At 35.4% G+C, this 12,094-nt stretch overlaps 3 protein-coding genes across 6 annotated transcripts in view; 1 reads left to right on the top strand and 2 right to left on the bottom strand.

Moving 5' to 3' along the window:
* LOC140061169 (N-alpha-acetyltransferase 80-like) overlaps window positions 1–8,903 on the top strand; it is a 32,278-nt gene extending 23,375 nt beyond the window's left edge. The window contains exons 1-4 of one of the 2 annotated variants that reach the window (XM_072107650.1): window positions 7,129–7,384; window positions 7,678–7,826; window positions 8,004–8,182; window positions 8,511–8,903. In XM_072107650.1, coding sequence (XP_071963751.1) covers window positions 7,239–7,384; window positions 7,678–7,826; window positions 8,004–8,182; window positions 8,511–8,792 — 756 coding nt within the window. In that variant the 5' untranslated portion in view covers window positions 7,129–7,238 and the 3' untranslated portion in view covers window positions 8,793–8,903. Of the gene's footprint in view, window positions 1–7,128; window positions 7,385–7,677; window positions 7,827–8,003; window positions 8,183–8,510 lie in introns of those variants that run through there. The other variant, XM_072107649.1, reaches the window with a different exon arrangement.
* On the bottom strand, window positions 559–6,767 carry LOC140060339 (uncharacterized). The gene is made up of 12 exons (XM_072106498.1): window positions 6,638–6,767; window positions 6,257–6,535; window positions 5,777–5,838; window positions 5,471–5,619; window positions 5,223–5,296; window positions 4,923–5,031; window positions 4,506–4,630; window positions 3,968–4,129; window positions 3,599–3,631; window positions 2,826–3,397; window positions 1,938–2,111; window positions 559–1,246 (listed from the first exon to the last, which is right to left on the bottom strand). The coding sequence occupies exons 1-12, from the start codon at window positions 6,671–6,673 to the stop codon at window positions 1,039–1,041; spliced, it is 1,983 nt and encodes a 660-aa protein (XP_071962599.1). The 5' UTR covers window positions 6,674–6,767; the 3' UTR covers window positions 559–1,038.
* A 534-nt stretch (window positions 8,904–9,437) lies between the features above and the next one.
* Window positions 9,438–11,979, bottom strand: LOC140061171 (uncharacterized). Of its 3 annotated transcripts, XM_072107651.1 has the most exons (5): window positions 11,893–11,979; window positions 11,148–11,318; window positions 10,885–10,978; window positions 10,656–10,771; window positions 9,438–10,328 (listed from the first exon to the last, which is right to left on the bottom strand). In XM_072107651.1, exons 2-5 carry the CDS (start codon window positions 11,215–11,217, stop codon window positions 9,931–9,933), a joined length of 678 nt encoding a protein of 225 aa, XP_071963752.1. In that variant the 5' UTR covers window positions 11,218–11,318; window positions 11,893–11,979; the 3' UTR covers window positions 9,438–9,930. The 3 variants fall into 3 exon arrangements, with proteins under 3 accessions (XP_071963752.1, XP_071963754.1, XP_071963753.1); XM_072107653.1 differs by lacking the exon at window positions 11,148–11,318; XM_072107652.1 differs by lacking the exon at window positions 11,893–11,979 and having other exon boundaries at window positions 11,148–11,781.
* Between the last annotated feature and the right edge of the window lie 115 nt (window positions 11,980–12,094).

The following is a 12,094-nucleotide window of genomic DNA, read 5'->3' as shown; positions in this document are numbered from 1 at the left end:
TTTTTTGGCAAAGTCATTGATTGCACAGAGCTATACATTTAAATATTAAATAGCTTTCTAAACTAAAAACAAGTGGTTATTTGACTGTTGTGTTTTAGCTGATTTTGTAGAAACTCCTGGAAGGAGTGGATTTTGTTGAAACCTAGCCCAATAGGTTGGGAGAAGATGTGTAGAAACATTAATCGGGATGCACGGAGAAGATTTGTAGAAACCCTGAATCAGGATGCGGAGAGAAGATTTGTAGAAATCTGAATCATGAGGCAGGGAAACGATTTGTAGAAACCTGCCCGAGGAGGTGTAGAGAGAAGATTTGTAGAAACCTGACCGAGGAGGCAGAGAGAAGATTTGTAGAAACCTTGCAGACAAAGAAAAGATTTGTCCTCAGGAGGTAGGGAGAAGATTTTGTTGAAACCTGACCGAGGAGGCAGAGAGAAGATTTGTAGAAACTTGACCGAGGAGGAAGAGGAACGATTTGAAGAAACTTGACAGAGAAGGAAGAGAGAGGATTAGTAGAAACCTGACCGAGGAGGGAGAGGAAGGATTTGTAGAAACCTGACCGAGGAGGCAGAGAGGAGATTTGTAGAAACCTGACCGAAGAAGCAGAGAGAAGATTTGTAGAAACCTGAACGAGAAGGAAGAGGGACGATTTGTAGAAACTTGACCGAGGAGGCAGAGAGATTTGTAGAAACCTTGCAGACAGGGATAAGTTTTCTAGGTAGGGAGAATATGCCCTATCTGCTCTCTTAGTTACCGAATTAATTTGTCCTGTCCGAAGGAGGACGAAACAAGGATACCAAACTAACTGAACTTACCTACAAATAAAGGTCTGATTCATTGACATCTCGCTCCTGGCTAATCCACTGAAAATTGGTCAATTATTTTTTAAAAACTAAAGGAATTAATCATTTCATTGGTTTTTTAAATTAATTTATTCTTTCTCAAAATATATCATATCATTTTAAAGACATATTGAAGGCATACATTGTTATCAATTTGTAAGTTTACTAAAAATACAACTATCTTTCATAATTTATGTTATTACATTTTTGCCAGAGCGGAAATCCCACCTCGGATGAATTGATGCAGTCTGTCGACCTTGCCCGGTGAGCCTGACTGCGGCTGGAGGAGATTAGAGCCTTCTGGTAGGAATCTCTTTCCTTTCGAAGCACTGTCCATGCTGCAGATCCAGAACATCATCTCTCGGCCGTCTTGGGCTTGAAACAAATACTGGAGACCATTTGCAAACCTGAAATGAAGAGCAAATAAACAACCGCTCTATTACGAAAGCAACGTTGCTGAAACGACATCAATGAGAAGTAGTGCTGATGAAAAGGAGACATTTACCAATTCACACTACAAAAATACAAAATGTAACAACAGTGTCCATCAGCTAAGTCTGTAAAGATTGCATCGATGTACATAACAACAGTAGTATTTCTGATGAGTTCTTACATGGCACTTGCATAAATTACCACCGTGAAAAACTATCGTGTGAAAGCATTGTAACTCGGAAAATTATCCTGGGAGATATGCATGTAACACTTTGTTACATTAGCACGTCTGAAACCGGTATTAACTTTGCAGTTAATTACCAAATTTACGTTTGCTGCTGAATTTATATAAAGCAGAAGCAAGTGAAACAAAATACAGCAAATTAACGTTGCATATTTTAATGGAAATAATATGCTTGATGAAGAAACAAAATCTTCCTCCATTGGTTTTGATTCATATTTTAATCGATTTAAAAGCTTCTTAATGATGAGTTTTCCCAAAGATATAAATCATCGGGCATTATCGCGCCTTACAGGAGACAAGAACAGACGATGTGTGTAGCAAATGACGTCATTGGTTGACGCGTTCGATATCACTGGATGTCATCGGTATATAATCAATTATCAATGTTACTAATAGCTATATATAATTATAGCACTTCTTACCTAACTCTAAATACGTGTTTTCTCTTTGAATAATCCACAGCTTGGGTCACAATCGCATTTCGAAGGTCCTGCACTGCGCAGGCGTCTTTCAGAATTTCTTTCTGCTCTTGTTTCTTATTCTCATAAAATGTTAAGCACCCGTCTCGTTGGACCACGTAAACATATTGCCAAGACCTTTCACAATGCAAACAATAAACAATTTTGCAGAAATGTAATTTTAATCCCCACTCCCACGATATTTTGGCTCACTTTTGACTATTGTGTTTCTGTGTAATAACCCTGCCAACTAGGTTATCTGGTGAACTCTATGTTAATCGGCCATTCAACGCAAACTATATATTTTTCTTTTGTGGGAAACACATGCCTGTATTTAAATATCATGACATTAATGTAATTATGTAAACAATATTATTTATTATATTTTAAATATATTTTGACTTTAATAAGGTAATGGTGTATGATAATTTTAGAAGTTTATTTATGTGCAGTATCTTGTAATTAGACCGTGTACGTTATGTAATTCAATGCGTAAGATGCATTATTCAATTTTATTGGGTTTCCGTAACTTTATATTTACTTGTGTAAATATACAAATACTCGAAACACTATATCTATAATGTTGAGTAAAACGATGGGAATTAACTGCGAAATAATTAGGTCAGTTGCTGCATGTATGTTACATCAAGTATGTAATTAAACGGTAATGAAATTTGATATAATTGGAATTGGTTCCGTGACTTTCTAATTACGGGCTCGTGTGCCGGCTTAAGTATTCAAGGAATACGCAAGTATTAGGCGTTGCGCTACAACGATAGCCAGACTGTCGCCTAGAATTACTTGCAAATAATTAAGTTATTTGCAAACGATGTTGATACCACACTCACTTACCTATCTCTTGCTTTCATAAAATGGTTATCTAATTCTTGCTTTCTTAACAATAGACCCTCTGCTAAATCATTTGCACCATTCGGTGACCCACTTAAATCATAGGAGACAAGTTCCTTAAACAGGGACGACACCTCTACTGTATCCGATTGTAAAAAAGTTAAAGGCCCACTAAGAAGACTGCTATGTTCCTCCGCATTACTGAAAATGTCCTGTTGTTCCGGATTGTCATCTATGAACAGATGATCTTGTTTGCTGTTCTCGTCACGGAACAACTTTTCTTTGTTTTCTAAATTGTCTTCAATTACGTGTTTTCGTTGACGACTACCACTAGATCTGCTTCGTGTGTGTGACTTTCCTCTTTCTGTTGGAGTGTTGCTTTTAGATTTGTGAAGACTACTATTCTGCTCATCCCGATTGCCTTCAATTGAATGTCTTCTGGAGTAGTTTTGTTCAGGTGTGCGCTCCTCACTGTCCACTGCCTGCTCGTGCAACGCTGATCCAAATTGGTCAGTCACATCACATGGTTCTGGCGATACCACATGTTTCAAAGTATCAAGAAGAATTTTGTGAGCCTAGAATCATCCAACCAATGGAATTATTGAAAATTATTAACAATACATAAATGGTCAACGTGTGACAATCATGGTTCTGTAAACATGTGCATATTGATTCAGTGAACTTGGGTTTTTAGATCATCGTGTTTACACTTCGTTTTGCCCACAATATAGAAAACAACGTAATATTTTTAACTAAAATGATAAATGGTTACTTACGAGTAGTTTGTTTTCCGTGTAATTTATTCGATTCTTCGGTAAAAAAGATTCGAAGAAAATGAAAAATAAAATAGAAAAAAAATATTTATATATTTTAACAGTAGTGTCCATACATAGGACTACAAAAGAAAAAATGTGACAAGTGTTGTTTCATTCGTAGAAATGGGAGAAAGAAATCAAATCAATTTGTCTACAAATTGGAAAAATTAGAAACATTTCCACTGTTGAAACACAGGTACAAAATGATACAAGAGATTCGACAAATTTCAAACTCACAATGCTTAATGGAATTACATTGTATAAAATTATTTGTTGTTTATTTTAATTGTTTATTATTTTTTCTGTTGTTCTAAACACCATTCAACTAACCTCTTTTCCTTTAAGCAAATCTTTTAATTTATTTATCTTCTGACGAAGTTTTTTTCGGTCTTCCTTCATATTGTTTATTTTATCATGTAACGGTGCCACGCTACTTTCGACCAGTGTGTTCTGCGTTGCACACAGCTCTTGGTAGTCCTTCTTCAGCTTATCCTAATACCATACAAAATAAAGTAAGTTTACATCTACTTATTCCCACTTAACATATACCTCGTGTTAGCTGTATCTTTTAAGATCAAGCATTGATGAAGGCGCAGGTATAGAATACCAGGGAAGAGTGAAATTACAATGTAATGAGTAATTTCACTCTTCCATGGAATAACGTGGATATGAAGTTTGATCCAATTTGCATAATGTACAGGAGGACGATTCTTTAAAAATCACTGGCGAAAGTGTAGTAGTTGTAGGAGGTAAACTAATGCAGGACGACAGATGAGATTAATGTATATAGAAATGAGAAAAACACTCATATTCACACAGTAGTACGAACAAGGTTAAGTGGAAATGACCTGAAAAAAAAAAACATTACCCTTTTTCTTGTTATTTCATATAGATCTTTCTGCGTCATCCTCAGGTTCTTTTCAGTGGCTATAAGTCTTCGTTCTTTTTCATGCTGATCACTGGAAAGTCTCTCTACAGTTGATTGCATTATTGCTATCAAATGATCAACACAATTATTCATTATAAAAACAGGTGAAATAAACGTAAACAAAAATGGAAAGAGAGATGAATAAATTGTAAACAATCCCGTCCAATCTAGCATCGATAAAATTGATCATGATGTTTGTAAGGCAGAAAAGAAAGATATATCAACTGAAAAGGAGAAATTGAATCAGTGCATGTTTTGTCAAATGTAATAAAAAAAAAGAACAACGTAGGCCTATTGAAAACTGATATCTAACCCCTACTCCATGAGATGTAGCCACATGACCTTAATAATTCTTACTTCTTTCATGTTCTAGTTTCGTATTTCTGACCATGCTCTTGCAGAGTTGTTCCGTCATCTTTTTCATATGGAATTCCTTTTCCTGGCATTGCTGCTGAAGTTCGCGTAACTGGAACAGCAACAAAGAAATCAATCAACCGTTAAAAAAGACGTGGAAACTGAAGTCACACAAGATCCGAAGTCTTTGGAATCTTTAGATTGAAATTAGATCTGGTGCGTTCACGCGGGCCTATAATTTAATTCACTGGTACCTCGCTTGTATTGGTTTAAAATAAATTTATATTTACAATTTATACTTACTTGCTCCTGGAGTGTCGTTTGATTTTTCTGGTAATCATCAATAAGAAGCATTATCTTTTCTTTTTCTAAAATACCTATCCAAAAAAAATTTAAATTCATTTTCATATTTGGCCTAAGTTATTATTACATGATTGTCGTTACTGCAACCAATATTGCTTTTCTTCACCTGATTACCATTGAAATATATGCATTACGGTACTTTTTAAAACTTCTGTTACGATATTCCGAGCCCTTGCTGTTGGACCTACCACGAGATTTCAAAGGAGGACTGTTTATTTTTGGCTGAGTTGCAAAGGTACTGATATCGGGAGGCACTAGTGTAGATATTGTTTGAGTTGAGCTGCTATCAGACTCTTTACGTTCTTGATTCACACGAGGCATTCGTAAATCTCCAAGACTAAACAATTGGAACAAAAAATAATCATTGAGCATGCAAAAGCAGTAATGTCTGTTGGTGAATTTTGGTGTAAAGCAACTCTTCCCACATTGAACTTACATTGATAATATAGAGATAAATGATGATATTATCATAATAGTGAAGATAACAATCTTACTTTTTATAGCAATTATCGGCAGCTTTTACCTGTTCCAATTTTGGACAACTTGATTCTTTTAACTAAAATTGTAAAAGAATATAAAATAAATTGTATAAAAGCTGTTGGTCACATTCTGTTGAACTTGATTTTCTTAATGCAAGACCTTGGTTGAAATCTCCCGAACACTATACAGGACCACTTTTTGCAATTACACATTACGTAATAGTGTAGTAAGACTACTGCTGTGTATGTTGTGGAAAAGTTTCTTCAGATTTCAATTAAATTCAAGGAAAGATTTACCTCAAATTATTGTTTAATTATCAAATTTATACGTATTTATTACGTGAGAGAGCTTGATGTTATGCTGCTCATCCAAATATGACTAGCCTAGGCATATCATATTTAATATGCATGTCCTATTTCCCTTATAACAATCAGGCCTAAGTATCCTTTACTGTAGTGTATTTATTCAGATTAAAATAATATTATAAGACATACTACTATGAAATCACGGAGCTGGCCGTTTGATTTGCATTTGAGTAACCCATTTACTTCTGGCAGGCTTCCAGTTCGTGTGACTGCAGATGGGTTTCCCTTGACAGGTGCGTCGCCATCATCACTTTGATCTTCATCTTTGATGTTTACCGACGAAGTGCTTTTTGAACATCGACGACGGTGTGTAAGGAAAGTTCGTATAGGCCTAGAGTCTGATTTTCCACCTTCATCGTGATATTTAAAAGCTGATTCGTTGACCGCTGATAATTTGATTTGGTTACTCTAAAAGTAAGAATGATCAATTATAAATTACTGGAGCTAACTCTAGTCTAGGGTCCATTAAAATAAGGCCACATTACTCATTCTTTGGCTGTTGTCTCTCACCTGAAGAAGCTCTTGATCACCACCTGCTGCCGTCATTTTAAAGTCAAAATATGGTTCAAAAGTTGTATGCGTAACCTGTTGAATATTATTTTGGTCTGGTTGTGTTTGTTTTTGTTTCTCAATTAAATTGGATGGGCGTAACAATAAAATGTGCGTAATTTCTTTTTTTATTCGAATGCCGCTGCTAACGTGACGCTTAAACGCGACGCCGCGGCCGCATGGACCGGACACAACCTGACGTCAAACACAGTCGATGTTCAAACATATACGTACGTGTACTATTACAGTATACGCATAATAAATAATGTTCTGCAAACTCGTGAAATAAAATTACTTTACATTAACCTATTTTTTCTGAAGAATAAATTTTTATTTTGTTTACAATTAGAATATTTATTACGTAATATTTTGAAGGGCGCACTCTATACTTTTGCGACCCTGGATGATTTGTCGTGTGACCTTGGAAGAAATAGTTGCTGATTGCTGTTGACATGTGCGATATTCTGCTGTGTTTACAAAGTTAACCTTGTGTTTATTTGTTTTATGACATGATTTAACCACGAAAATATTTATTTCTAAACAGTATTTGATAGTTAAGACGATGATTAAAAAATGCAGTTATCTAAAAATACCAAATAATCGGCGGTATGATCTTGTTGCTCTCCATGATACAGGCCTAGGCCTAAGCCTAGTTGAATCGTGTGTAGAACTACTGAATAGTGAGTGGCCGCGCAGTCACTCCGCAAGGTGAGAACTTTGTTTAGAAACGCGTTCCTATGGCCTAGGCCTAAACTTTTGTCGGAAAATTTGTATAAACTATATTATAATTGCATATGTTATGGCCAGTCCTTTTAATTAGCCCTATTTTAGTGGACTTCTTGGAGATGGGTGACATTAAAACCGCAATTTAATATAGGCCTAATTATAGTTTTAATCCGCTTTTTCATAATATTTTATGCCCTGTATTTTTAGTGTTTCAAGGACATCTAATTTACGGTTGCTGTTTTGCCATATTACTAAACAAATTAACTTTTTTTCAGATTACATTCATTAAAAAAGTCCAACGACTCCCTACCAGTATGTTTCGCATTGGTCGAAGTAGATGTCTGTACCCAGTCCTCGAGCACAGTTGGACATAGCAGAATAATAAAGGTCATGGGTCAGCCAGATAGTGTACTTATTGAATCTGGTAGGTAAGCATAGGCCTATTCATTCAGATACCATAGTGAAAAATACACAATTAACAATTACAAAATAATATAGGTGTAATAGTTCATGATCAAGAACTAAATGTAAATTTTTTAGATATTTATTACTTATAGATTGTCATAGATAATTATTATGGATTCAAATTATTCTTTTATAGTTGTCGTGCCAAAGTGTAGACGGGGTGAAGGCATTGGAAGGATCCTAATGGAATTGACTGAAACTTGTTGTAAGAAGTTAGGATTTACTACAATATATCTATCAACAAAAGACAAGGAGAGGTTCTATAGTCATCTTGGTTACAGTGTCTGCAACCCTGTTAATACTATTGGAGCACAGGTAATTCATTTTAAAGGCTAGCTAAGTGCGGGCAAAACATTTCTATTGATCATACATTCCAATAGTTATTGATCTGATAGTTTGGGATTTTATTTGTGTTACACAAGCTTGTTGAAAATAACCATATAGGATAGGATATACAACCTGTCCTATTGTTATATAAGTATTCTAGGCGTGGTTTTCTGTTCTGATGAGGTGAATAGGGAAGACAATTTAAAGCAGTATTCCTATTTATAAAATGCCTCACAATCGTGATTTTAACTCAAAAGTTTGGTGGAATCATATATGATTTATCTTGTTTTCATAGTTGTTTATATTTTCTTATCAGATGCAAAGCAACTTAGGCACAGATGATAATGGTGTATCTTATCAAGACTCACTGATTTCAAATTCTTGTGAAAATACTGAAGTTCAAAAACCACTACTAACATCTGTACCAACACTATCACCTTCGGCACCAATACCATCACATTCGGCACCAATATCAACACCTTCGGCACCAACACCACCACCTTCGGCACCAACACCACCAGTGCCTCCACCGCCACCACCACCAACGATAAACCAATCACCGATAACTTTTCAGGTTTGGATGAAAAAGGATGTTTGAAATTTTCTATAAAACTTGCCAAAGAAATGCAATAATTAACTAAGCAAACAACAATTTATATCAACAGATTTTATTATTAGTACATTTTGATAAGATTTTATAATAGTTTTTATACAGACACTCAAAGAAAAATGTAGTGTGGATTTTGCAAAGTACTTTATACTAGAAAATATAACCATCGTTTTGCCTACCTTTAAGATAAGATAATAAAATTTATATAGCGCACATATCCAGAAAGTGCTCAATGCGTTTGTGAAAACCATGACAACAACAAAATAAACCTTTATAGCCCAGTGTACAGTAAAAAATATTACGAAACTTTTGTTTGAGTTTTCGACTGGTCAGAGAAGTTCTTATAACTACACAGTAGTATCTGATATCACTTGGTAAATTATTCCATTTATTTGTGCCCTGACAATTGAGCAATGAGTATTGGGTTTAATGGGTCATTAAAAATCTTGTGTTTTCAGGGTGCTAGTTAGTCTGGGTTCCAGACGGAGTTTTGACTTAATATTAGTAATTAGATAAGTATTTTGGCACACATGGCGTTTCATACGTGTACTACTTGAGCTTTTAAACTTTCTGACAAAATCGAAACGTCGACTGATGAACTTATATAAAAAAGACAATAAATATAGACTTGGTGCTGGTGTGTGTTATCGATATAAGTTGATGATGTGGTAATCTACAGATTCTAACCAACAATAAGAAATACTTTTATTCTTTGTATACTAAATTTTATCATGTACATTTTACAGATCTATTTACATTTCTTAAAATACCAATTACTAAAGTTAAAATGAAATAAAAGTGGTTTGCCTCCAGAAAAGGAAACAAATTAGAAAGACATGAAACATATTTTAATACATAAAATTTATATAACTCTTAGGCCTATAAACATCTTAAATTGCTTAAACAAAGGTACAGAGAGTGACTCTGAATTCAGAAAACGTAACAACGAATACAAAAATTGTGTTTGCTATTGGCTGTAAACATCGTCCCTCCGGAAGGATTAAGAGGACTGTTATCTTGTTGGTTCTGTGAGTGTTCTCCTAATGTACTGGATAGATACAATTCTACGTGGGACAAGCAACGTGGTTTTCCGCTTACCGTTACCGCTCGTCTGTGTAAATTGGCCCTAAGTCGACACTGCCGGTGGACCAGGACCATTAGATGTATTTGAACCCGGTTGAGGAGACGGTGAACAAGAGAAAACTGGCGATGGAGAACCGTAAGACGGAGTTGCAGGTTGTCCATTCGATGGAGGTACAAGTAGCCCATAGGAAGGCTGAAATTGAGAAGAAGAAGGCTGTACAGGCTGACCATAGCACTGGTAGCCCGGTGACATCGGTCCAAGTGAAAGCGAGTTGTATGCTGGTGGGGAAAAATGTAATGTCATCGCCGCGTGGTTGTGTTGGTATGGCAGATGTGATGAAACTGTGTGACCATGTGTAGAAACTTGATGACCATGTGTGGAAACGGTGTGGCCATGTGGTGCTGGATGGATGACAGATAGTCCAATGTGAGTTTGTGTACCTGAAGAACCAAATATTATGTATTATTGAAATGTCACCGTATATTAAAATCGTCTCAAAATGTGTTATTTTGTCACATGATCGGCCGGTATCTTGTCTAGTGACAATAAACATAATGCAGTATCGTGTCTTCTGATTGTTTAAAGTTTTAACTTTCCATTTCGGTAGACATCGGTTCGAACCACAGTGCGTGTTTTTTTTTTCGTAGTGATATTATTTAGAAGTTTATATTACATGTAGGCCTAGATTAAGTGATGTGATTTTGCACGCTGCTGCAGTACATGAAAAGAACTGCAGTAATATGCTTAACGGTTACTTTTATACTCACTGCTATGTGGTGCTTGATGATTCTGCTTGTAGCATACACAACAAACCACAATTAAAATAACTACAACGGTTGTAAAGGCGAAGGCACCAATTAGTAAGCTGACGAAGAGTCCAAACCTATGTCAGATAAAATTTATAAAACTATAAATTCAAAAACAAGAAACAGTACCCACGTTAAAAAGGTAGTTGATAAAAAAAAAATTGTTGGTAGTCATACAAGAAAAACATACCCTCTGTCAACTTCTTTGTCCCAATCATTCCAACAGTCATCGTAATCGCCATCATATATACTTGGAAACGACTCATCACAAGAAGCAGTCGTATCTGAAATATTAATTTAGTTTTAGTCACGCCTTCTTCCTTATCGTTTAAAAATGGTTTTAAACATAGCCCGGATTCCGGTCCGGTGGCCGGATAAATAATCGTAATAATAGTCAGCCTGCTGTAGTGTTTAAAAATAGAACCGTTCACTAACTATCGGATTCAGTATTACCTGTACAAAACGCAAGTGTGTGAATGTATATCGTAGCCTGTACTATAGTCTTGACACACCTGTACCTCATCGAATCCGGCGACCGTACGTGTGAACGTTCCTTTCCTATTCGTACTTTCTACTGTTGGTACTACTCAGTTGTTTACATAGTTATAATCTTATTGTCATCTTCTACAACAAGGTACAACATTAATGAAATTTGGTTGGTTGATTTAATTACATTTGATATAAATACAACAATAGAATTATAAACAAACTGATTGTCGGCACCGTTTAGTGTTTTGATTCAGAGTAATCAGTCTTTCAGTTTAGCCAAGCTTAAAGAATTTATTTAGAGGGTGATCGGGATCTTGACGAATTGTATTGACAGTTTTTAGGATGTCCCTTCCATGAAGTGAAATAAGAGGCCAACTTTACAATTTTAGCTAGCTTTGGTTTTTTCCCCTTTGAGTTAGATTCGAGAACCAGACAATTGAGCCGAATAAAAGTAACTTCTAATAACGCTATCAAAGGTTTTAACCTTTGATAGCGTTATTAGAAGTCTTAAAAGAATTTCACATTTGATATTGAAGCTTTCAAAGTCCCAATCAGGTTGTTGTAAGTATGACGTACCACTGTTGCTGATCGTCGTCGTTTTCAAATACGTTTCTACTTTGTCTTGACCTTTATTGAACGTAGGCCTAATTGAAAATACACAAAAACATACAGTAAAAAACTTACAAACTTACTAAAATTAAAAACTTACAATCTAAGTAAATGTTAAAAATTAACGCAATATATCCAATAACATTTCTTGTCAAACTCATATTGTGTTGTGTATGTTGGTGTTTGCTTTTTAGATTCTGTTTTCCAATAATTACGCATAATTTAATTGTATAACGCATCGATAATGAATCAATTATATCTTATTAATTACGCGTCATCGTGGCTAGGCAACTATGATCGGT

This window comes from Antedon mediterranea, chromosome 10 (assembly GCF_964355755.1).
Source record: "Antedon mediterranea chromosome 10, ecAntMedi1.1, whole genome shotgun sequence".
NCBI classification, from domain to species: domain Eukaryota; kingdom Metazoa; phylum Echinodermata; class Crinoidea; order Comatulida; family Antedonidae; genus Antedon; species Antedon mediterranea.
The sequence above is the reverse complement of the archived record's forward strand: the minus strand, read 5'-3'. Positions and strand labels throughout refer to the sequence as shown.